Source organism: Cydia splendana, chromosome 20 (genome assembly GCF_910591565.1).
Source record: "Cydia splendana chromosome 20, ilCydSple1.2, whole genome shotgun sequence".
In the NCBI taxonomy this organism is placed as follows: domain Eukaryota; kingdom Metazoa; phylum Arthropoda; class Insecta; order Lepidoptera; family Tortricidae; genus Cydia; species Cydia splendana.
This window is the reverse complement of record NC_085979.1, coordinates 7680837-7707777: the sequence shown is the minus strand read 5'-3', so window position 1 is coordinate 7707777 and position 26941 is coordinate 7680837. Positions and strand designations below refer to the sequence as shown.

General features: G+C 40.8%; 1 protein-coding gene across 2 annotated transcripts; it reads right to left on the bottom strand.

The window, feature by feature from the left end:
• Positions 1-1556: 1556 nt before the first annotated feature.
• On the bottom strand, positions 1557-26700 carry LOC134800765 (guanine nucleotide-binding protein G(s) subunit alpha). Of its 2 annotated transcripts, none has more exons than XM_063773311.1 (11): positions 26444-26700; positions 25827-26005; positions 12856-12985; positions 9644-9805; positions 7506-7589; positions 6695-6828; positions 4969-5097; positions 4138-4317; positions 3429-3546; positions 2049-2129; positions 1557-1716 (listed from the first exon to the last, which is right to left on the bottom strand). In XM_063773311.1, the coding sequence occupies exons 3-11, from the start codon at positions 12964-12966 to the stop codon at positions 1570-1572; spliced, it is 1146 nt and encodes a 381-aa protein (XP_063629381.1). In that variant the 5' UTR covers positions 12967-12985; positions 25827-26005; positions 26444-26700; the 3' UTR covers positions 1557-1569. The 2 variants fall into 2 exon arrangements, with proteins under 2 accessions (XP_063629381.1, XP_063629382.1); XM_063773312.1 differs by having other exon boundaries at positions 26547-26693.
• Between the last annotated feature and the right edge of the window lie 241 nt (positions 26701-26941).

The following is a 26941-nucleotide window of genomic DNA, read 5'->3' as shown; positions in this document are numbered from 1 at the left end:
CACGCGCTTGATGTTCTCGGTGTCGACGGCGCACGTGAAGTGCGGGTAGCAGTAGTTTCCGTGTGTAACCTAACGGTGATAAACTGGTTCTCTATAGAGACTCGCCTGTGTGATGTATCAGTTAGAGCAGCTCCTACTGCCGCAGGTGCATACGCTGGATGATGTCGCGGCAGTCGTTGAACACGCGCTTGATGTTCTCAGTGTCGACGGCGCACGTGAAGTGCGGGTAGCAGTAGTATCCGTGTGTAACCTAACGGTGATAAACTGGTTCTCTATAGACACTCGCCTGTGTGATGTATCAGTTAGAGCAGCTCGTACTGCCGCAGGTGCATGCGCTGGATGATGTCGCGGCAGTCGTTGAACACGCGCTTGATGTTCTCAGTGTCGACGGCGCACGTGAAGTGCGGGTAGCAGTAGTTTCCGTGTGTAACCTAACGGTGATAAACTGGTTCTCTATAGACACTCGCCTGTGTGATGTATCAGTTAGAGCAGCTCGTACTGCCGCAGGTGCATGCGCTGGATGATGTCGCGGCAGTCGTTGAACACGCGCTTGATGTTCTCGGTGTCGACGGCGCACGTGAAGTGCGGGTAGCAGTAGTTTCCGTGTGTAACCTAACGGTGATAAACTGGTTCTCTATAGACACTCGCCTGTGTGATGTATCAGTTAGAGCAGCTCGTACTGCCGCAGGTGCATGCGCTGGATGATGTCGCGGCAGTCGTTGAACACGCGCTTGATGTTCTCAGTGTCGACGGCGCACGTGAAGTGCGGGTAGCAGTAGTTTCCGTGTGTAACCTAACGGTGATAAACTGGTTCTCTATAGACACTCGCCTGTGTGATGTATCAGTTAGAGCAGCTCGTACTGCCGCAGGTGCATGCGCTGGATGATGTCGCGGCAGTCGTTGAACACGCGCTTGATGTTCTCGGTGTCGACGGCGCACGTGAAGTGCGGGTAGCAGTAGTTTCCGTGTGTAACCTAACGGTGATAAACTGGTTCTCTATAGAGACTCGCCTGTGTGATGTATCAGTTAGAGCAGCTCCTACTGCCGCAGGTGCATACGCTGGATGATGTCGCGGCAGTCGTTGAACACGCGCTTGATGTTCTCAGTGTCGACGGCGCACGTGAAGTGCGGGTAGCAGTAGTATCCGTGTGTAACCTAACGGTGATAAACTGGTTCTCTATAGACACTCGCTTGTGTGATGTATCAGTTAGAGCAGCTCGTACTGCCGCAGGTGCATGCGCTGGATGATGTCGCGGCAGTCGTTGAACACGCGCTTGATGTTCTCAGTGTCGACGGCGCACGTGAAGTGCGGGTAGCAGTAGTTTCCGTGTGTAACCTAACGGTGATAAACTGGTTCTCTATAGACACTCGCCTGTGTGATGTATCAGTTAGAGCAGCTCGTACTGCCGCAGGTGCATGCGCTGGATGATGTCGCGGCAGTCGTTGAACACGCGCTTGATGTTCTCGGTGTCGACGGCGCACGTGAAGTGCGGGTAGCAGTAGTTTCCGTGTGTAACCTAACGGTGATAAACTGGTTCTCTATAGACACTCGCCTGTGTGATGTATCAGTTAGAGCAGCTCGTACTGCCGCAGGTGCATGCGCTGGATGATGTCGCGGCAGTCGTTGAACACGCGTTTGATGTTCTCGGTGTCGACGGCGCACGTGAAGTGCGGGTAGCAGTAGTGCTTGCCGTCGCCTGACGCCGTGCTGATGCGCTGCGTAATCATATTATCACTATTAAAAAATGCAATGGCAAATTTTTGCAAGCGTCTATAGCGTCTATTTTCGTGTTTTTTTTAGCGATAAGACCGCATGTTGTCTACCTCTATCTTTAATCGATTGTGTTTCTTTAAGCTGTATCTTTTACTGAGGTGTGCAAAGAGTATTCTATTTATCTATCTGTATAAATAGTGATTTATTTTTGTAATAGTCTATATTTTGAAATCTTATCATACTGCCAGGTTAGCGTGGTCAAAGTCTATTCGTCTTAAGTCTAGTCTATTTATCACCCTTTTCGGATGAAAACATGTAGTTAGGTCATACTCACAAGGAACTCGTCCCGTATGAAATACTTGGCTCGCGCCACTTCCGGGTGCTCGCGCGAGTCCGGCGCCGCGTCCGGGGGAACCTGACACAAGAATTTGAAAAATAGATAACTTGCAATGTCAGACTTAGATATTATATATACGGTAAAAACACTATAACATCATGTTTTTGTACTTTTAGGGTTCCGTGACCTAAGGGTAAAAACGGGACCCTATTACTAAGACTCCGTCTGTCAGTCATCAGGCTGTATCTCATGAACCGTGATAGCTAGACAGTTGAAATTTTCACCGATGATGTATTTCTGTTGCCGCTATGAAATACTAAAAAGCAACTATAACAAATACTAAAAAGAACGGAACCCTCGCTGGGCGAGTCCGACTCGCACTTGTTAGTTTTTTTCTAATGCAAAATTTTTAGGACTGATGAGGCGATGAAGCTTGAAGAGTATATTTTTAAATCTGGCCCGTCACAGGGTTAACTGTAAGAGTCTTTCTAGGTATGTGGATATAAATAAATAAATATTATAGGATATTTTACACAAATTGACTAAGCCCCACGGTAAGCTCAAGAAGGCTTGTGTTGTGGGTACTCAGACAACGATATGTCGCAGACCGTCTATTATGAATGTATGACGGCTGCGTTTGATAGAATGTCAAGTATTGAAATAGTCTATGCTTGAGTGTGTTCGACTGCGATACAGTGACTTTTATTAGAATGACCCGAACAGCTTCTTTAATGGATTGGTTCCTGGCTGATTCTGAGGACAGCCCGAAATGAGATGACATCCTGAGTGGAACCGTCAGTCAGATTTGAATTGGAAAAGTGTCGCAGTCAACCTCGCTGCATTCCTATATTTTATATTTTTAGGAATTGTATCTTTTAGCTATGGCGTTCATCGAGTATCTTCAATTTACGTGATCGTTGATCCGTATCCGACAGATATATATATGTATAATATATAATTACTTAAATACAGACAACAACCATGACTCAGAAACAAATATCTGTGTCATCGCACAAATAAATGCCCTTACCGGGATTCGAACCCGGGGCCATCGGCTTCATAGGCAAGGTCACTACCCACTATAGTTCGTTTTTTAGCATTAGAAAGAACTTGAAAGAAGGTAAGCGATCTTGACATGTCTTTTAATTGAAAAACGCTTTTTAAAAATCAATAACTATTACTTATGAAAGCAGGAGAATATAAATGATCGTATTAGATTCATAATTGTTACATATTTGCCGTAACTTATTATTAAAAAGTGTTTTTCAATTAAAAAACATATCAAGATTGTTAACCTTATTTCTAATGCTAAAAAAAACGAACTATAGGCCAGACCGGTCGTCAAACGAATATAGTAAATTAGAATGTTAGTCGGACCTGGTAACGCGTGAACTCGGAGAAGTAGTCCTCGATCCGCGACTTGCCGGCGAGCACCTTCTCCGCCAGGAGGTCCTGCTTGTTCAGGAACAGGATCACCGATATCGTGCGCAGCCATCTGGCGACAAACATTTACGTTCATACATACATTAATAGCCGCAACTTATCGGTATTCTGTATTCCTCCAAGATCCCCACGTTACAGGGTAAGCCTAGTGTGGGGATCACTGTACTGCCTCTCTTAGATTGCTAATTTATTGAAATAAATATATTTTGAATTTAGATTTTTACTTGCATTTACCCGATTTTTTAACACCGTTAGGTTAAATTAGGTTCAGTTAGGTTGAACATGCATTATGGACCAAACCACGGAATAAATAATAATACAACCGTACAGAAAGGACACTTCCTACAACATTGAAGTTTGACAGCGATTCAGGGTCGAATCATGTCGTCCCTTTCTATATACGGCACTATCTCTTTCGGCTATTTAGGGTTGACAAAATTCAAGTAATTATCTTATCTGTGGTCGTGCAAAGGGACGTCAAGTTGTGCTAACCCTAATAATTGCTCGGAGCAATGCTGAGCCGATTGGAGCCGAGAATGCCAAAGGAGGAGTGTCTCCCCACTGCTGCTACCCAATTTTTTTGTCACCGTTAGGTTAAATGTGTTCAGTTAGGTCGACCTAGCCTAGACCAAACGGAACCTACCTATTGTTCCATATGCTCTTAAACAGGTCTAGGGACTCCCTCAGGCGGTTCTGCGTGGGATCTTCGCGCAGCACCATGTTGTAGGAGGAGCAGGCCGTCACGAAGATGATGGCCGTCACGTCGTTGAAGCACTGGATCCACTTGCGCCGCTCGTCGCGCTGCCCGCCCACGTCGAACATACTGGAAATCAAATTCAAGAGTTACCCGACTGTCATCTTAGTACGGAAATAGTTATTTGTTTTACAAGGGAGCAAAGTTGTTGTTTAACCGCTCGTACTACTATTGATAGCAAGCGAAAGATTCTAAAATTGAACCACGAGGAATTGAAATGGAATCTTGAGCGTTGCCAGGGTTTCAAAGCACGAGGGTTAAACAAAATTTGCCCCCGAGTGAAATACAAAATTTGGTGCACACAATACTGGGCGAATAGTGTGTAATATTGGGCGAATAGTGTGTAATATTCGGCCATTTTGACAATAATATGGACTTACTGGAAATTGACTTTGTCGACGATGAACTGCATCTTGAATATGCCCGAGGTGAGCACTCGGCAGCGCAGGATGTCCTGCTCCGTGGGCGTGTACGAAAGTTGTACTATGTGCACCATTATTGGGCGAATAGTGTGTAATATTCGGCCATTCTGACAATAATATGGACTCACTGGAAATTGACTTTGTCGACGACGAATTGCGTCTCGAATATGCCCGAGGTGAGCACTCGACAGCGCAGGATGTCCTGCTCCGTGGGCGTGTACGAGGGCTGTATTGTGTGCACCATTATTGGGTGAATAGTGTGTAATATTCGGCCATTCTGACAATAATATGGACTCACTGGAAATTGACTTTGTCGACGACGAACTGCGTCTCGAATATGCCCGAGGTGAGGACTCGGCAGCGCAGGATGTCCTGCTCCGTGGGCGTGTACGAGGGCTGCTTTATTGTGTGCACCTGGTCCAGGAAACTGAAACAGCGATTACATTGTTAAGACAACAGAAGACTGGCATAGTTATTGTATAATGTTTCTTTTTATGGCCAAGTAGGTTCAGAGTACGACATTGCGGCGGCGGGGGCGGTAACCATAGGTGGGAACGAAAGGTCCGATCGCTGTCTCGCTCCAACCTATGGAAGCCGCCGCCGCCAGTCGCGCAGAGCCGTAAGGTTAGAAGGACCGAGGCCGACAATTTCTCCATACAAATGATAAATAGATTGGGTTTAAAGTCACATAAAAAGTGACTGAAATAATTTTAATTTTACTGAAATAAAGTTAATATTTCGAACCCTTATTTTATTTTCAACTGAACCTATTGTATGGAATTCGCTTCTAACTCATGTTATAGTGCTTCTAACTCGTGTCAGCAAGATCCTACCAGACAATGTCAACAACCTTGGATCCTTCCGGATCTCATTCCTCATTCGATCTTGCAGAGAAACTCCAAGCATAGCTAAAGAAGAAGCCAACATAAATAAGTCTTCTTCTTCCTCGCGTTGTCCCGGCATTTTGCCACGGCTCATGGCAGCCTGGGGTCCGCTTGGCAACTAATCCCCGGAATAGGCGTAGGCACTGGTTTTTACGAAAGCGACTGCCATCTGACCTTCCAACCCAGAGGGTAAACTAGGCCTTATTGGGATTAGTCCGGTTTCCTCACGATGTTTTCCTTCACCGAAAAGCGCCTGGTAAATACCAAATGATATTTCGTACATAAGTTCCGAAAAACTCATTGTTACGAGCCGGAGTTTGAACCCGCGACCTCCGCATTGCAAGTCGCACGCTCTTACCGCTAGGCCACCAGCGCTTCAAGTTAGTATAAATAAACGTAGAAACATTTGGAAGGTCACTCACTACTTGGCGCAGTCTATGAGCTGGTACTCGTTGCTGCGTTCGTACGTGCGCTGCACGCCCTGGTCCTTCCACAGAGCTTCCTAAATACCAAGAACCTTTCCGCTCAATCAGCCATCAGTCCTACCAGCAATGTCAGCAAGATCCTACCAGACAATGTCAGCAACCTTGGTTCCTTCCGGATCTCTTTCCTCATTCGATCTTGCAGAGAAACTCCGAGCATAGGTAAAGAAGAAACTATAGTTCGTTTTTTTTGCATTAGAAAAAAGGTAAACAATTTTGATGTGTCTTTTAATTGAAAAACAGGTTACAAAAATAAGTCACGGCAAATATGTAACAATTATGAATCTAATACGATTATTTATATTCTTCTGCTTTCATAAGTAATAGTTACTGATTTTTAAAAAGCGTTTTTCAATTAAAAGACATGTCGCTTACCTTCTTTCTAATGCTAAAAAAACTACTATAGCCACATAATAAATAATAGTGCTAGGTACAGAAGCCTCACTCTCTCACAAAACGCGTCTGTTACGATCAGGACAGATATGGCTGCTAGGTGGCGACAGCGCCACGCACGGCTTATGGCTAGCCACCAAAATTGGTGTGGAAAGGATGTACTTGTACACTTGTAGCTACCTGTTGCAAAGCGACGAAATCGCGGAGTGAGCCACGCCTGCTACAGCATATATAAATGTAGAGACATATTTGGAAGGTCACTCACTACTTGGCGCAGTCTATGAGCTGGTACTCGTTGCTGCGCTCGTACGTGCGCTGCACGCCCTGGTCCTTCCACAGAGCCTCCGTGTGCTCATAGAACTCCATCGGGTAGTCGAAGTCTGGCTGGGAGGCTACATCCTGGAAATGATAATAGCGAGTTTGAATAAATATTAGAGATGCCACGAATATTTGGCAACTATTCGGTATTCGGCCTGTTCGTCCACTTTGCCGAATATTCGGTATTGGGCCGAATGTCCCTACTATTTGGCCGAATACCGAATATCTGTTGGACCTACCTTAAAAAAATTACACAGTAAAAATAACCAAAAACTTAGATATATTTTAATATTTAAAATGTATTCTTGGAAAGTTATTAAATAAGAAGACCCTTTTCTGAGAATTTAAAGATTGCATAATATTTTATTTTTATCATGGGTCTGATTGATTGACAATAACTAGGTACTACATTCATTAATTATGTTCAACAAAAAATATATCTTATTATGTTTACCCTCCTGTACATTTAACATATAGCATGTTAGCATGTCTGTTACGCTGCGTCTTACGTAAGCGAACAACTCGCGAACGCGACGCGACGCGGCGTGGCGCGGGGCGGCGGGCCCAAGGCGTTCGCAACGAGATCGCCCACGTAGGCCACTTCTATAGGTATCAAAGGATTGATTCACCCCGCGCCGCATCGCTTCGCTTCGCGTTCGCGTGTTGTTCGCCTGAGTAGTACGCTGCGTTAGTGTTAATAAGTAATTAATAATAAAATCGATATTTGCAGCAAACTATAACCGGTATATTAGACTTGCCTGTATATAGTCGACGCGGTGCTTGTTCTCAGGTTTCTCCAGCGGTATCGGCGGCGTCAGGGTGCTCATGGCACCCGTGATTGTCTGTAAGGAAAAATAGGACAAATTAGAGGAATTCATTACAAGAATTTATACCGTTTAAAAAATAGGTCGCGATGTACGTAGTTTATGGTCAGTCAATAATTAAAAAGTTGAAAACATTGCAGTCTAGATTTTGGGACTGCAATGTTGCATAGAAATTCCATTATTTGTCGAGTTCTAAGCTTTTTAAAAAATCAAATGGCCATATCAAATGAAGGCCCATTAAACAGCCAAACAGATGATTAGTACTTATTATTATAATGTTGGTACCGCGACTATTTAGCTGTCTGAAATAGGTTGGCGTATTTTCGGCAGAAAAAGACACTTCTATTTTTTTATAAAAATATAAAAAGGCGGCAAAGCCATTTTTTTTCAATTGTTTCTACTTTTCTCTGTGAAAATATACGTTAGACCGTTGCTTCTGTAAAAAAAATATTATATTTATATTTCTTGCACCATTTTTGAGAAAAGCACTATATATGACTCGGCTGGAAGGCTGCTTGCTGGCTTCAGATTCAATTAAACGGACTCCCGATCGTCCGTTTAAAACGAATCCTTCGCCTGCAAGTAGCTACTTCCGAGCCTCGACAATAATGTGCTATTGTTATTACTATTTTATGCTGTATGTTTTTCTAATCCTTCTTCCTATACACGGAACAATATTTTCCCGCGGGTAAATGATCGCAGACATTTAGAAAGCGAGTGCCGTGTAAAGAACATTTCCAAAATTAAATGAAATGTAAGAGTATAACGCTATGAAAAGTAAACGGATCGAACATATTTGGTTATTGTTACCTACAGAAAACTACTTTAGGTTATTACTGTTATTAGATGAAAATGCTGTTTTTTATTAAACTAACCTACTCTCATATCTTATATCTGACGGGATAACTTCACTCATGCTTTCAGTAAGAGCAGCACACTGCGATGGCAAGGTCGCCATGTGGTGATACGTGTTCAATTATTTTCTGATACTAATACCTATTTTCTTGGTAAAACTATCGAGAGTGACCTCAGACCGGACTGAAGCGAGGCCAGAAGGATCGCTGAGGAAAGGAAGGCGTGGCGCGAGCATATGAAGGCCTCTGCACCTCTTGGGTGCTTTAGGGCAACAACAACTGATACCTATTAATGCTGGGATGTCGCGGATGCAGATTTTTTGAAAACCTCAAATTTAAGTAATTTTTATCTAAAAAAACGAAACGTTAAGTATTTGAGCAAGAATATAGGTGCGTTATATTTAATAAACAGTAACTTGGCCGACTTTTCTGGATCCAGACTATTTCGTTATAGGCGCTGGTTATAGGTAATGACGAAATTACCTAGCACTTACGCCGCCGCTAAGACGTTCCTGTACCGATTTGTTCGACATCCGCATCCGCATTAAGCTCCGCATCGATTTAATGCGGATTTTGAAAATAATGCGGAAGTTCCGCGGTTGCGGATGCGAATATTCGCAACATCCCTGCTATAATATTGACGACCGCTCTGGTCTAGTGGGTAGTGACTCTGCCTGTGAAGCCGATGGTCCTGGGTTCGAATCCCAGTAAGGGCATTTATTTATGTGATGACACAGATATTTGTTCCTGAGTCATGGTTGTTATATTTAAGTATTTACATATTATATATATCGTTGTCTGAGTACCTACAACACAAGCCTTCTTGAGCTTACTGTGGGACTTGGTCAATCTGTGTAAGACTGTCCTATAATATTTATTTATTTATGCCCCTCTCTCCCCTGGCTACATAGTCATCTTTTTCTCTGTAGGAACGGCGCGTTGCTGGTCAGCTGACGCGAAACGCTTCACTCGCGATTTAGGACGTCGACTCAGACAGAAAGGGGAGGGCCCCCGCTCCGAGTCGTTCCTTGTGCAAAGGTTCTCCAAGGTGATCCAGCGAGGAAATGCTGCGAGCATCATGGGCACCTTTGCACCGGGAACGGCAGGGAGCGGTTTGTGTTTTTTTTATTTATAGTTTTAATTTTTATTTGTAAGTCTTAGTTGTAATCAAAGGAATAAATAAAGTTATAATTATTTATTTATTTATGTTTCACTTACAAGTATCGCATCGCGTATATTTTTCTTGATGTCCTCGATCTTCTCGCGCCGCTCCTTGTCCGAGAACCCGTTGACGTGGAGGATGCGCATTTGCTTCACTATCGTGGACTTGCCGGACTCGCCGGCGCCTAGTAGCAGTAACCGGTGTGTCGCGCGGTAAAGCTGAAATAGTAAAAGAAATAGCTGTGAAATATGCACATAAATACAGGGCGTTTTTGGACAACTAGCCATATTGTGCGAGGTGATTATATAGGCGAAATCTCAAAAAAAAATTGGCCTTCCCATAGAAAACGTCGACATCCACTCGACCAAAATGTATGAACCGGCCAAAAATTTTTTTGTGATTGCAGAGTTGGTCCCATAGAAAAAGTATGGCCTATATAATCACCTCGCACAATATGGCTAGTTGTTCAAAAGGATCTATATCTGAATCCCTAAAGTCTTTTCTCCTATCTTTGCATTCCCTAATATTGTTTGTCATAATGATCAGTTGTCCTAACATTAAAAACCCTAATTTTGTTTTCACCTCAGCAGCTCGAACAAAGGTACTTTGCTTCTTAAAAACAGTGAGCAAAATGCGATTTTGCTCACTGAGTGAGACAAAATGACATTCAAGTGACCTTTATAGTCAAATGTCATTTCAACATGCGGGGTTTAATACAAGTTCGAAATACTTGGGTTCTATTATCTCTGTCCCTTTCACACTGTTAGCAAAAAGAAACAGACATAAAAAGTTCAAACGACATTCAACGGTATATTGACTCTTTATAATAGACCCCCGAAAAACGTCAGAACGCATCGTTCCAAACCACGTACGAGTATGAATTCTTAATAATTAATTAATAAAAATAAAGTTTATGACTTGATAAAAACTGATAAAAACACTATATTTTAGGTATTTTAATGTACAATTAAAATAATTAATTCAAAAAATACACAGATTATCACGCAAAATTAATTAATCTACTTTTAAGACTTTCTACTATGATTGACCGTAGCGTAGCGAAGGTCTACGTTTCGACTGGAGCATTTTGCTTTTGTATGTCCGGATGTTCTCCTCTACAGGTCGCAATTCTTAACCGAATCTCGTGAAATTTTGTGACTGGATTCTATGTCTAAATAAAAAATTTTTGTCCGTCCGGTTTTTTGATTTTTTTTTAATGGCGGAGTCGTGATAGCTCACGCCTAAACAAATAGTGGTATCGGTACCATACAAGTGTTTTCTTTTTGAGATGTTTATAGATTAAAAATTCAGAAAATTTATTTCGCTGGTTTCGGAGGTATTCAGATATTTAATTTTAACTAATTTTAATTTGAGAAGGAGTAGCTAAATTTCGTCAACCCATCTAAGAACTATTTGGCTCAGTTTGTAAACGTTCGCTTTTTCTGTTTGCACAGAAGGTCTGGGTTCGATCCCCAGTAATTGTATGCTGGGATATTATAACTTTTTGTATCTTTTTACACATAAATTTCGTATTGTTTTTTTTTTCTAATTTACTATATTTAAAGCTCTTAGCACCATGTTATTTAAAGCTCTGCTCGCGAGGTCTACAGCTCACAGAGCCACTAGTTTACAAATAGTACGTATCCGCAATTCGGACCGTATCTTACGAAGTATTTTTTTTTACAAAAAAAAAGTTGTCGATTGAAGTTTCAATTGATGTTCGTTATTTCCATATATTATTATTTTACGGGAATTTATTATTACGTTTTGTTTTTGTGTTCGATTGCGGTAATTAAACTTAATTGTTAGTATATCTTAAGAAAACATGAGTGCATAGGTATTAAGTGACGAAGGAGGATTACATTGTTCAAGTTGTCTAATAGGTATGATCTCAATGCTCCGATGAAAAATTTTGTGTATTACACGAGATCAAAGTTATTTACATCTCGTGCGCTTTTGAGTCCCTTACTACGCTCAAGATTCTAAATTAGATTCACTCGCTACGCTCGTGAATCTATTATAGAATCTTTCGCTTGCACGGGACTCAAAATAAGCACTCGAAGAAATATCAAACTTTGATCTCTTGTTGTACAAATAACTATTTCCCTATTATTGATTACTTATCCTAATGTTATTAAGCATATTTTCTTTTTTGCGAGGGTCGCAGTTCTAACCGTAACCTAACCCACTTTTGTGGCAGCAAGTTCTAAAACCTAATCATTTTTCAGAACCTTACATTATGGAAAATAATCGTTATGACAATTGATCGTTAGGGCATGTGCCCATTAGGACAAACCAGTTAGGGCAAGTGACTTTAGGACAAACGTTGTTAGGGATTCAGAATGACACCCGTTCAAAAAACGCCCTGTATAGTCATTGTCAGCTAAGAGAGACTAGTCTTCATCATCATCATCATATCAGCCAGAGGACGTCCACTGCTGGACATAGGGCCTCCCCCAAAGAGTGCCACAACGACCGGTATTTCGCCACCCGCATGCAGCGGACTCCCGCGACCTTTACCAGGTCATCAGTCCACCTTGTGGGTTTAGGGGGGGTCTACCCACGCTGCGCCTTCCGGTACGTGGTCGCCACTCGAGAACCTTTCCGCCCCAATGGCCATCGGTCCTACGGGCAATGTGCCCTGCCCACTGCCACTTAAGTTTAGCGATTTGGAGGGCTACAGTAATAAAATAAATTGAAAAGGTTAAGAGAGACTCCACACTAGCGTCTCCCTAGCGTCTCCCAAGCGTCGGGCGTCGGCGTCTAGTCAACTCTATGGCTGCTGCTCGACGCAACGCAGTCGGCAATCAAGTTTGAGCCTTGATGCCCTGTCATAAGGTCGAGGTTTATATTCGTCTGCAGATGTTGAGAAAACTACAAACTTTACCAGAAGATTTCGTGTAATGTAATGACATAGCTCCTCTTACTGCGTCCTGTCTTTCTTATATGTATCTAATGGGCGGACGATGGATGCAATATACGTCAAAATCATGTCAAACGATATACGTAATTTGATTGAAATAAGACGTATATTGCATCCGTCGTCCGCCCATTACTTATATCTTATATATGACTCAAGCATCCTATGTGCGGATTAACTCAAAACCTTACCTCGATGTACCTAATAGAATCCATAATTAACTGCTTTATCCTACTGCACTTGTGTAAAGCCATGTCGTTGGGCCGTTACCCTTCCAGTATGGCGACGCTGCCATATCACGGCGGATTAAGTTGGACTTTAATCCGTTGTCATAAGGTCGATAATTACCTGCTTATCCTTCTGCAGTTGTCGTGTGATTGCATCGCTGCGCCGTTTCTGCTCTCTGGGGTCGCCGCCGTCGGCTCCACTTTTGCCGCTGGGCGACCCGAAACACCCCATGGCAGACCAAGCTGCCCACCTGTGGGCAAAGAGTGGACGTTCTTAGACTTCTTAGAAAACATCCGAATAAACGAACTGTGCTAGGGCTTTCTTTTTGAACACATCTTTGCTGCCGTATTTGGCTGTCATTTTCTGTACAAAACAGTTTGCCGATTTTTGCGGGGGAGGGACGTCAAATGTACACTCGCGTGCAAAAGTATTGCATCACTTTGCATTTTTTCAACTGCACCCTATATATTTGTAAACTGGTTAATTTTGCTAAATTATTTTAATGTGATCATGTTTCTTGAAGTTTTAGCTTTATGAAAAGTAAAAAAACATGGAACCCGGCCCAGTATTTTTCAAATTATCGGCTTTTTCCCGATTTGTGAGCGGTTTCACGTTATCACGCGCACGAGTTGCGCTACCCTTGACCCCTATAAAATGGGGGGTAGAGAAGGATTTGTTATCAGTCACTTATCAGAAGTTGATCGTTACATATCTCCGCATATTTTTCCGTGAAGAATACCTGGAAAAATGGAAACCACTGAAGCTGAAGTCCGCCAAATCGTCAAGCCCCTGCAAACAGGGCGTAGCCAACGTTCAGTAGCTGCCGAGCTGAATTTAGCCAATCTACAGTTTGAAGAGTTTACCAGAGGTTTCAGGGGACTGGATCCTTTACTTCAAGACCAAAAACCGGCCGCAGAAAGTGTACATCAGAGAGGGACGACCGCTTCTTTGTCACAATATCTCTCCGAGATCGACACCAGACAAGCATTGCCATCTAGCAGCGTCTGCGTGAGGTACGAGGAGTGGCTGCCAGTGAGTGGACAATAAGAATAAGACTTAAGAAAGCGAACTTGACACCCAGGAGGCCCTCAGCGGGGCACAGATTGCTGGTGCGACACCGTACAGCCTAAATAGAGTTTGCTGAAAATCTTAACGACTGGACCATTGAGCAATGAACCCCAGTTCTCTTCTTGAACGAGTGCAGAATGTGCTTGAATGGATGTGACCGAAGAGGAAGAGTCTTCAGAAGGCCAGAAGAACGGTTCGCTCCATGTTTCTTCTCCCAAAGGGTCGCCTATGGCGGTGGACCCGTAATGTTCTGGGGCGGCATTTTCTACGACGGGCGGACAGCGAGCACAGAGCTGGTTTTCGTGCCCGGCGAGGGCCGTGACAGTGGATTGACCGCTGCCAAGTACGTCACTGATATCCTGGAGGAACATGTTGTTCCTTATGCCGGTATTTTTGATGAGGGGTTCATCCTAATGCAGGATAATGCCCCGTGTCACACCGCTAGGGCCACCGCAGCCTACCTTTTCGAAGTGGGCATCGACACCATGGACTGGCCAGCGATGAGCCCGGGCCTTAACCCCATTGAACACGTGTGGGACTACCTGAAAAGGAGGATTCGGAAGCGGAATCCTGCCCTGGTCAATGTTGAGGAGCTGAAGGCACCTCGCTGGAGGAAGGGGACGCTATTCCTCATCAACACATTAAACAATTAATTAGGTCTATGAAAAACCGCTTGATTTGTGTAAGGAGGGCTATGGGTGGCAATATCAAGTATTCATTTATTAATAATAAATTATATTGTATTAAAAAAATGACTTTTATTCTCAACTTTCCTGATTTATTTTTGGAGCATTATGCGACTATTTTCAGTTTTCTGATTTTTTTAAGTCTTTAGATTCGAAATTACAATGAATTTACCATTCTTCTAATGCATTAGATTATAAGCTTTCAGTTGATACCAAAATTTTCAGAATCGGGTATAGAATTACAAAGATATTAGGTGCGGACGAAAAAATGCAAAGTGATGCAATACTTTTGCACGCGAGTGTATTGCTATTTTTACATGATTTCTACATAACGTACAAATAGCCATGTCAGTCCATACAAAAGTTTGCACAATTGTGCAAGATTTCGGCAGAGGGGTAAGCTCTTAAAGGCGAATCCAGTTATTAAATGCTCTAAAGTTGTGATATACTTGGCAAAATTGGGTATCACAAACTATTTAATACTGATTGTCATAATGAGTATGTGTTGTTGCACTTATACTCGTAGATTGTGATCTGAGAGTGTCAATTTTTCCGGAAAGAAAACCTTACGATTATGCAGAGTTTTCAGGGTTCCATTTCGGTTTTCCAAAATCGAGCACATGAGTCTTTGCCGCCCTAGGCTTCAGGCCCTTTCTCAGCACCCATCATATTGACTACATTTTGAGTTATTCCTTATTATCATTATCATCAGCGAATTTTATGTCACAATTTGCCGTGCTAGGCCCGGGCCTACTTGGCCTTAGGGCAAATCCGCCACTGCGGAATTTATAAGCGCATCAACGGCTAAAACGGTTTGTGTTGTGTGTAATGTCAATACTACTGAGCCGATTTTGGTGGATGAGGTATGAAACAATTGGTTTTTAAGACGCGGGCTATATTTTGAAACCGGCTTTTGAAATACGAAGACGTTTTTTACGAATAAAAATTGTCGGCTAAAAACTTATCAATCGTTAAATTCTTGTCAGTTGAAATTTGGATGCACAGAAACAGTATTTAAAAAACCGGACAAGTGCGAGTCGGATAAGCTCACTGAGGGTTCTGTTCTTTTTAGTATTTGTTGTTATAGCGGTAACAGAAATATATCATCTGTGAAAATTTCAACTACTCTACTCGCATCACGGTTCATGAGCTACAGCCTGGTGACAGACGGACAGAGGAGTCTTAGTAATAGGGTCCCGTTTTTACCCTTAGGGTGCGGAACCCTAAAAAAGAAAAAAGTAAAGCAGCACTTGAAAATTTTATGTCCGTTATGCCGCTTTCCCACAGTAAACTTTTTAACGAATAAATTAAAGACCTGGCGACCTAGCCAAGGTGACAAGCGCTTGCGCTTCGCCATCGAATCACTTTATGTCTCTCTATCACTCTTCCTTATTAGTGTGACAGTGACAGTTGCGTTTCGTTCGCTACGTAGCGTTAGCGATTGGCATGTTGTCTACGGGGCCTGAGGGCCTACCGCGGACCACGTTCGACGTGTTGCCTCTCTGTCGCACTTGTAAATTCGTACGTAACAGGGACAGGGAGGCAACACGTCGAACGTGGTTCGCGATAGGCCCTCAGTTTAGCCGTCCGATGTCTATCCAAAAAAGCAATATCGCCGAAATAGGGTAGGCTATAAACCGAAATAAATGTCATATACACGGCCTCCAGTGCCCCAGGCTGGAATCGAACCAGCGTCGTCTGCTATCGCGGCAGGTGCCTGTGCCATTCGGCCACCCGGCCACAGAGGCATAGGTCGAATTTATAATATAGTAGTGTTTTTACTTGAAATAAAAACAAATCAAAATATTTTCTGAAAATAATGCAATTTGTTCTAATACTTCTAAGGGTAGGCTATGTATGAGTGAGTATTTGTTAGAGTATATAAATGCAACCAATATGCTAATGAGGCATTATGTCGACGGCCTTTGTCACCGTGAACGCCTGCTAAACGATCTTCAACTAATTTGATCACACATGTTTCGGTTCTAGAATTTTTACTTATCTAAAACTAGCTTTTGCCCGCGACTTCGTCTGCGTGGAGTTAGTTTTATCCAATCTGCTTTTTATCGATTCCCCATACAAACTCCCAACCCCCTTTTCACCCACTTAAAGAGCGATATCTGTGATAAAAACTACCCTTTGTCCTTCCACGGGACTCATAACTATTTCCTTATCAAATTTCAACTAAATCGGTTCAGCGGTTTAATCGTGAAACAGACAGACAGACACACTTTCGCATTTATAATATTAGTATGGATTAAGGTGTGGAAGAAATTAACAGACCGTACGGTGCTGAAAGTAATGTTGATAGTTCTCGAAAAATTTTATGATTTGCAATTTTCGTCATAATTGGTATTACTTAAATTTTTCGAAGTGTGAAATTTCGTTTTGTAAATACATCGAACAATCCACTTTTTTTTTCGTTTTTTTTCCATTTGCATTGAAAAACACCAATGTTAACATTTTTTTAAATAACCTGAAAAAACAGGATATAGATAAGATGGGCTAATAAGAATATTGGGAGATCCCTGTAAATGTGTAGGCATGATTCACATTAACTCGTTCGAGCCGGGGTGCACTTTGCTAATCAAAGAGACTTGAAGCTTCTTCACAGTCGTTACGTTCCAAATTTGAGTGGCAGCGTCAATGGACGCGAAAAACTGCGGGTGTGTTACAGCCGCTCAAATATGAAACGTAAGAACTGTACAAAGGGCTCAAAATCCTTTAACGCTATTAAGGTACGCTCCGACTCCTCTGCCGATGTTAATCGTATGATTATTCTATTTAATGGAATCGATTGGCAAAAACCAAACAATGGCGTGGGATTCTATTGCCTCAACAGATCTATATATAGCGTTAATTATTATGTACGTAATTATACCAGCTGTTATACATTGCTATGTACTTAATTTTGTCTTTAATTGAAGATGTATCATTGTATCATTGAGGATTCTTAGATCAAAATACTAAATCAGTGGTTCTTCCGTCGGTCTGCGGATTACTGGTAGCATAGAGAAAGAAATACATAAAGTGCTCACTCCATACATCAGTTTTAGTACCAAAACGACTATTATGTTCGTAGTCGACATCTAGTAGCGGAATTATCAGTACTGCTACTTGACAATAGATGTAGCACCGACCGAAAAGTCTACAAAGTAATGCTCAACAATTTTCAGCTAATATTATAACCGGATTAACCGGAACTCTATTTTAAACGACTTCTGTTTTTAATATTTAAGTTGTAAATTTTTGTTCATACAATTTTCGTGAGTCGCGACACAAGAGAATTCTAGTATCGAGTAGCGGTACTGATAATTCCGCTACTCGATGCTAGATGCCGACTGCGAAAATAATAGTCGTATTGGTACCAAAACTGATGTATGGAGTGAGCAGTGAGCACTCTATTCTTACTATATTTATCTATGCTGGTAGTCCCTGGGAGCAACGGCAAAGGTCCGCGAATTTATAATCAGAACATATATTTCTTGAATTTATTGGATATTAGTATTAACTTCTAAACAGTTGGTGGTACATGGCAAAAAATGTCGTCGTATGGTCACTTATCGTTTTCTCTACTGACTACTCTATCTCTTTCTACTTTCTCGCATTTTATTTTAAACTGTTTCTTCCTAATGCGAACCCCGACAAATGTCTACAAATGTTATATTGCTGTGTTATGCAAAATATACTGTGTTATATACATTACACTTTTGACAAACATCGTTAATATAATTATGATATATCGATTATGTCATTAATTCCGACATTTAGAGTCAGACCGAGAAAAGTCTGCAGCGATTTTGATAGCCCGCGCAGTGCAAGTGTCATTTTAAACGTCAAACTTTTATGAAATTATGGCGTATACATAACACGTACATCACTGCGTGGTCTATCAAAATCGCTGCAGACTTTTCTTGGCCTAACACTATTCAGGAAAGGAAAGTTCGAGAAATCGACCCATTCGTCAAGTCCGACTCGCAAAGATGAATATACTAATTAGAGATGCACCGGATATTCGGTTACTATCCAGTATCCGGCCATTAATTTACTATCCGTCCGGATACCGGATATTGACCTACTATCCGATCGGATACCGGATAGTAGGTAGTAGCTTGATTTTGGAGTAAACAAATTGGATTTAAGAAACAGACACGGTCATAGTCGTACTTGTTTATTATTTTTAAACAATTTAAACATTCCACTGACTTGCACGCGCACTCATTTCGAACCTAGAAATGTGTCCGCGCTAACGTTCACTAGGAAACAGGTCAAACCTGCAGAATGCGCACCTGAAAAACCGAAATGTAGGTATAGTTCCGCTGGCCGAATATTCGGCGGCCGGTTACCGGATATTCGGCCGATGGTCAGGCCGAATATCCGGCATCCGGTATCCGGCCAAACAACTATCCGTTGCATCTCTAATAGTAATTGCAATTCCTATATGTTGATAGAGGTATATTACGTGTAAGTATATCAGTTACAAGAACTATGCGCAAGGCTGTGGTCTGTCAAGGTCTTAAACCTTGCACTCGAGGCTTATATGAGGAGGTAGCTCTGGTAGCTACACTATCTACCTGGTAGGATGAGAAAGTTAGGTATGTTACCCAGCTAAATTTATACACGGTGGCCAAAAAATAAGTGCATTCCCGTTGCCAGGGAGGTTTTGAGATTATACTGTGCAACTTTTACTATAGGACCCACTCCGAAATCGCGTTGCAGTATCGTAAGTGTTGCCAGTGGGGAGACACTCCTGACTTCGGGCAAACTCGGCTCCGTTCGGCTCAGCATTGCTCCGAGCAATTATTAGGGTTGGCACCACTTGAGGTCCTTTTGCGTGCACAGATAAAATAATGACTTGAATTTTGACAACCCTAAATGGATAGTGCCATACATTAGAAAGGGATATCATTATTCGACCCTGAATCGGTGTCAAACTTCGGTTTTGTAGGAAGTGTCCTTTCTGTACGGTAGTACTATTACTTATTCTGTATTGCCAAAGTATGAAGTGCTTCTAGTTTAATGGACATTCATAATTAAACCGTTTTCGAAGTTGTCCCAATGCACCTTAGACACCTTAACCTATGTATTAGGGGATTCCCGTCCACTCCTCAAAGACTTCATTATCATACCTTACTCATTCCAATTTTAAATGGGTTAAAAATAAACTTTAAAAAAAAGTTGTTTACAAACCTAGTTCCATTATCAGAAGCAACGATACTAAATACCTAATGTGATTCATTTTTGGTTTTCCCAGTGTATTTGCTAATATAAATATGTATTAATATGGTGAAATCATTAATCTGCAATCACTTTCTCTCTCACACTCGGAATAAAGAGCGAGTGAAACAGCATTGTGTCGGACTGAAAAAATAAAGAATATGATGTACCGGGCTCTGAACCGGTTTTTTTGTGAAACCCGAAATAGCCCAATATTTTAAATTATTTTATGCTCTTAACGTAGTACTGAATCATGTATTTAGTTAACGACTACGTATTATTAGACTGTTCCATTAAAAATTAAATAATAAACCAAAGTACGAAAAAGCACGTAATATCGGTATATTTTTGTTTAAATTGTTTTTTGACAAGTTTTCACAGACAATAAAATATGACATTGATGCATCAAGTCGGTTTGTTAACAAGGGCCTGCCGGGAAAAGCGAAAATCGAAATTTAGTTATCTGGCTCTTTATCGCTTGAATTTGCAAGAGTGATAGAGAAAAAATAAAGAATATGATGTACCGGGCTCTGAACCGGTTTTTTTGTAAAACCCGAAATAGCCCAATATTTTAAATTATTTCATGCTCTTAACGTAGTACTAAATCATGTATTTAGTTAACGACTACGTATTATTAGACTGTCCCATTAAAAATTAAATAATAAACCAAAGTACGAAAAAGCACGTAATATCGGTATATTTTTGTTTAAATTGTTTTTTGACAAGTTTTCACAGACAATAAAATATGACATTGATGCATCAAGTCGGTTTGTTAACAAGGGCCTGCCGGGAAAAGCGAAAATCGAAATTTAGTTATCTGGATCTTTATCGCTCGAATTTGCAAGAGTGATAGAGAAAAAATAAAGAATATGATGTACCGGGCTCTGAACCGGTTTTTTTGTAAAACCCGAAATAGCCCAATATTTTAAATTATTTTATGCTCTTAAGGGGCTATTCATAAATTACGTCATTTCAAATTAGGGGGGGGTCTGGACATCGGATGACGGTAGCATGAAGTAGGAGGAAATGGGGTCATTTGAAGCATGATTTTTGGATGATTATATGGGGGGGGGGGGTCAAAAATCGTCAAAAATCGATGACGTAATTTATGGACAGCCCCTAACGTAGTACTAAATCATGTATTTAGTTAACGACTACGTATTATTAGACTGTCCCTTTAAAAATTAAATAATAAACCAAAGTACGAAAAAGCACGTAATATCGGTATATTTTTGTTTAAATTGTTTTTTGACAAGTTTTCACAGACAATAAAATATGACATTGATGCATCAAGTCGGTTTGTTAACAAGGGCCTGCCGGGAAAAGCGAAAATCGAAATTTAGTTATCTGGATCTTTATCGCTCGAATTTGCAAGAGTGATACAGAAGTTAGATAACGAATTCTTGTTTCGCGGTAGACCCCCAGATTGTGATGGATAGTTGTAGTGGCGCCCCCTACGCAGAGTTTTGCGTAATATTTCTTATTGGCTGCGACATATGCACAAAATATAGACAGACAAACGAGATAAAGTATTACCCCTTCATTCATAAAATTTTACAAACTTCCATTGACATAGATATCTAGGGACTGGCCTTACGGGCAATAATAATGAGGCACGACAGGGGCCAGTACAGCGGTGTGACACCGCTACAACGCGATTGGTTGATGAGTTCGCATCACGCGCGCGATTGGTTGATGAGTTTGCATCACGCGCGCTATTGGTCGCAACTAGTTGCGTTAGACTGCATGATTGGCTGGAATTCGTGAGTCACACCGCTAAACTAGTACCATGTTTAGGGTTCCGTACCCAAAGGGTAAAAACGGGACCCTTTTACTAAGACTCCGCTGTCCGTCCGTCTGTCACCAGGCTGTGTCTGATGAACCGTGATAGCTAGGCAGTTGAAATTTTCATAGATGATTTCTGTTGCCGCTATAACAACAAATACTAAAAAGTACGGAACCCTCGGTGGGCGAGTCCGACTCGCACTTGTCCGGTTTTTAGTGCCCGTAAGGCCAGTCCATAGATACATACACATAGATATATACGTTAATGCAAACTTCGTTCAATTTTGTCCCTTTCTATCAAACGCAAATGTCAAAATGACGAATAGATAAATTATTATCAACGGCGATGAAACATCTTGGCTCACAGGATAGGGGTCATCCATTAATTACATCACACGAATTTGTAGGTTTTTTGACCCCTCCCCCCTCATTGTCACACTTGGTCACATTTGGCAAACCCCTCCCCCCCTGCTGTGGCAAAAGTGTGGAAAAAAAGAAATACAAAGTTTGTGACCCCCCCCCCCCCCCGTAACCGTGTGATGTAATTAATGGATGACCTCATAGTGGGAGTAATAGTGTGAATAACCCGATATGAACGGGGATATGTAATGTATGAGTGGGTGAATGTATGCAAATACATATTAAACCGACTCATTATAGTGAGTCAGAGGTTTTTTTTTTAATTAATTCATAAAAACACTTGATTCATATCTCACGTTGTTTGTAAACAACACGCACGTAGTATATTTGTGTCATTACATGTCACGCCGGCTACACACATGGACAGTGGGGACCTGACTTCGGGCAAACTCGGCTCCGAACGGCTCAGCATTGCTCCGAGCAATTATTAGGGTTGACACATTGACGTATCTCAGGACTGCCCTTACGAGCAATAAGAATGGTGCCAGTACAGCGGTGTGACATCGCTACAACGCGATTGGTCGATGAGTTCGCATCACGCACGCGATTGGTTGATGAGATCGCATCACGCGCGCGATTTGTCTCAACAAGTTGCGTTAGACTGCACGATTGGCTCGAATTCGTGAGTGACACCACTGAACTAGTACCATTTTTACTGCCCGTAAGGCCAGTCCTTAGATATATGTCAATGGGTTGACAGTTGACACAACTTGACGTCCCTTTGCGTGCACGACCACAGGTAAGATAATTGCTTGAATTTTGACAACCCTAAATAGACGAAAGGGATAGTGCCATAAGTTAGAAAGGGATATCATGATTCGACACTGAATCGCTGTCAAACTTCTCTCGTGAAATTTTGTGACTTCTATAATTATATAGATTATTTTTTACCGATCCAGTTTTTAGGAATGTTTCAAAATGCGGAAATTGGCATAAAGGACTTAAGCGCTAATAGCGTCTATGGCGCTAATAGCGTCTATGGCGCTTACGACCATTGTGAGTTCACTGTGATAACAACTCAACAAACTAAGTTATTTTCACTTTAACTTTTCTACAGCTCACAGAGCCACAGCTGCTGTGTCACTCATTGATTATTTGCTTTAATATTTAATTTTTAGGGTTCCGTGCCCAAAGGGTAAAAACGGGATCCTATTACTAAGACTCTGCTGTCCGTCTGTCTGTCACCAGTCTGTAACTCGAGAACCGTGATAGCTACACTGTTTAAATTTTCACAGATGTATTTCTGTTGCCGCTATAACAACAATTACTAAAATAAAATAAAATAAATATTTAAGTGGGGCCCATCCCATACAAGAAACGTGATTTTTATGTCGTTTTGTGCGTAATGGTACGGAACCCTTCGTGCGCGAGTCCGACTCGCACTTGGCCGGTTTTTAGTTATGTTATCACAGTTTCTACAAGCCGGGCAATGTTTGGCATGGTGGGCAATGTTGAGCAAGTTTACAGTAGGTACTGTACTGACTGAATTTGTTTTTAATATGGCTTAGCTGGTGACTAGTGACTTATGGCTGACTCAGTATTTATTGACAGTACTTTTCATGTTTTCCTTCATATACTGTGACTAGTCATTTTATGCATAATATTCTAGGCCAGTGGTGGGCAAAGTACGGCCCGCGGGCAATCTGCGGCCCGCGAATGGATTTTATCCGGCCCGCCGCCAGTCCTATGAAATAATTAGTATATGGGCTATATGGCAATTGGCATTGGCCCACGATTATCGCAAATGAAAATAAATTTTGGCTACAATTCTGGCCCTCCACTTAAATTTCCTAATCTTTCTGGCCCCCATGAAGAAAGTTTGCCCACCACTATTCTAGGCATCTTATAAATAACTAGTTTAATGGTATCTTAATAAAATAGTACCAAGAACTGGGGTTACTTTGAATCGCGTGGAAACATTGATTTTTGATAAAAAGGAAATTGATCCTAAATGCATTTTGAAACCAATTCTTTTACATAGTTTAAAAATCAATTATGAGTATTATGACAGTGAACAGAAACAAGACAAAAAAATAACAGTAGATAAATTATTAATTAAAATACAGAAATGTGAAATAGGCAATGAACGAATATTGAAATAATACACCTAAAAATATATGAAATTATAAATATTGTAAGTTAGTAAACTATCCTAAATGCATGAAAAATTGTATTATGGTTAAATATATCATTAGAAAATTGAAAAAAAAAACAGACAGAACAATTTCATAAAACCTGTGGCACAGTGTCATTAAAGGGTTATTTAATGCCTTTTTATACAGTAAGACATATTTTATATTTACATTATTTTATCTCCTTTTTATACCTGTAATGAAGCATATTGGATTTGGGGATAATGCAGTACCACACAACTAAAACAAATTGAAAAGAGTAAATCGCAACAATGCACTAGGAAATTGGCTCTTACTGCACTTCTTATATGTATAATGGCTATTTTAAATTTAACAACCATTTATGTGTGTATAGATTTATCTTTATAGTAGTTTGAGAGTCTGACCACAGAATAAATAATAGTAGTACCATACAGAAAGGAAACTTCGAATGGAAGGGTCGAATCATGATGTCCATATGGCACTATCCCTTTCGGCCTTGTGGGTTGTGAAAATTCAAGCTATTATCTTATTTGTGGTTGTGCACGCAAAGGGAGTCAAGTTTTGTCAACCCTAATAATTGCTTGGAGCAATCCTGAGCCGAACGGAGCCGAGTTTGCCCGAAGGGAGGGGTTTTGCACCCCTGGTCTGACTGAACCATATGTAAACTTTTGATTTTGACCACCATTTGTTATATTCAAAAATTTACTTTGACCACCAATCCAGGTTTTTAAACTTATTTCAATATAGTTTCAAATTCAAATTTTGTGTCAGTGATTTAAATTTAAATTTGGCATTATGCTGCGGGTGTTTAAATGAAATTTGACAGTTTGGCAAAACAAGTTCAGAGTTTAACCGTAATATTCAGATGACAATATGATTGGTGAATGCTATCAAACATTATTTTTGTTTTACATGTACAGTAAAAACTCTATACAGTGAAATCTCTATAATCCAGCACTAAAATTTGAGATACAAATGATCATTCTGTCCTAATTTACTATGTGCAATTAACATTTTCACCCTTCAATCTCTTTATAAATGGCTAAGTTCCAGAGTAGAATTTTCTTTGAATTTAGTATATTAGTAAAATGTATTTCTACCAAATACTAAAAACACATCAATAATATAATACAGATTTGCTCTAACTTCCAGTAAGCCGAATTTTCCAGTAATCCGGCTCTCTTGTGTCAGCATTAGTGCCGGATTAGTGAGATTGTACTGTAATATGACATTCAAGGGACCAAACGCTGTGTGATGTTACTTAGAGTTGTTATTAAATAAAGAGAAATTAATATTAATGTAAACCAACCGGAGCCAAAAATGTTGACGTTTTAGGAAGTGACATGTTACTTCTAGTGACACTATATGGAGTATATATACACTGTGTTATTACTTAACAGCCAACAGGCTAGTCAGGTGAATTCACCAAAGCTAATGAAAATTTATCATCAACCTCCATGTACAATAATCATTTAATTAATACATATTATTGGACAATCTTAAAGAATTTAACTCAGTCTCACCAAATGATTAATAAGGCTTGTTATACTGTAATACTAGTTGACTATAATAATATATCAAATTAATAAATACCTAATTACATGGAAATAAATCACACAAATACATGTATTTAAACCCAAGTTTACCAGTTTCATAGGCAATGTTACAACCAACAAGGCTAAAGAGGTTGATAAAAAGCATTTGGATATAGTATAGATTCTTTCTGTCATTTTTGTTAATTAACACCAGGTTGGGTGAATCACTGGGTACCAGGCTAACAGAAATATGTAAGAGCACTCACCAGCAGGTGGGGGTGGCGTTATCCACGGTGTCTTGGTTGGCCTGCGAAGGAGACTCCGCTCCCCGCGCTCCGCCCGTCACTGACGAAGCCGTGGTGTCGTGCCCGCTCAGTGGGCCATCTTCACACGCACAACCACACAGATATTACCTCCACAAATACGATACTACTCGCATCGCTACCTGAAAGCACCATTTATCACATCAGACCACTCAAAAACTCAGTTAAACTGCACTTTCAGGACGGTCTCGCGATGTTTCCACTCTGGGGAAACCACTGGTTTTACACTTCCGACAACCGAGCATGAAAACGCGCTATAGCATGCTCTTGAGCTTCTCCGCGCGACCGCGAGCTCTAAGAGACATGATCACGCCCAAGAACACTGATCTACAATATCTACCACGAAAAAATGGCAACCTTCATAAATTTTGTACGGACAGATCACACACTTGCACTGTGTTATACTTCAATATTTAAACTTTCACAGGTTAATTATAGACCAGACGTTACTATTAACGCTTGAATATAAGTAAAAGCTAAGAAAATAATATTTATAAATAGCTTCAGATTATTTTGATACAAATCTAATTCGGTCTAGTCTAGCATCACTGCATACACACCCTCGACTCGGGCGGAGTGGATCCTCTTCTTCCTTTTTACAATACGTTCAACATATGAAAATTAGCACGGATTAGTTAATAAGAATACAATTAAATGACCTACACCCTGATAACTACAAAGACATTTTGTAGCAATGACAGCAATCCGTATCGGCTTCACAGAACCTGTGAAAAAATCAACATGTCGCCAAAAGGTGTTTTATCGTTGATATTTCAGTGCAATCGAGATAAAGGGGCGTGGTCAAATACAATCTAGATAATTTATTACTGTCAAAAAGTTTCAATGACTTTAATCTCTACATTATATTTAAATAGTTAAACTAATGACCATAAAAACAAAAATTTATAACTTTTTCCACCGGCATAGGGAACTTACAAGCCTCTATAAATAAAAATGTCTAATCCTGGTTTTTAAGAGCAATACATTAAAACATAATGTATAAGATTTAAATGTCTTAAATAAAGTAAACACAAATTCAAAACGAATATTTTTTGCAG

Excerpts from the sequence above, each read along its gene's own strand:
- LOC134800765 (XM_063773311.1), bottom strand. The coding sequence starts at position 12,966 with ATGGGGTGTTTCGGGTCGCCCAGCGGCAAAAGTGGAGCCGACGGCGGC. Across the intron at positions 4,318-4,968 it reads GTCGACAAAGTCAATTTCCA|TATGTTCGACGTGGGCGGGC; the intron begins GTGAGTCCATAT and ends TTTGATTTCCAG. Across the intron at positions 1,717-2,048 it reads TCATACGGGACGAGTTCCTT|CGCATCAGCACGGCGTCAGG; the intron begins GTGAGTATGACC and ends ATGATTACGCAG.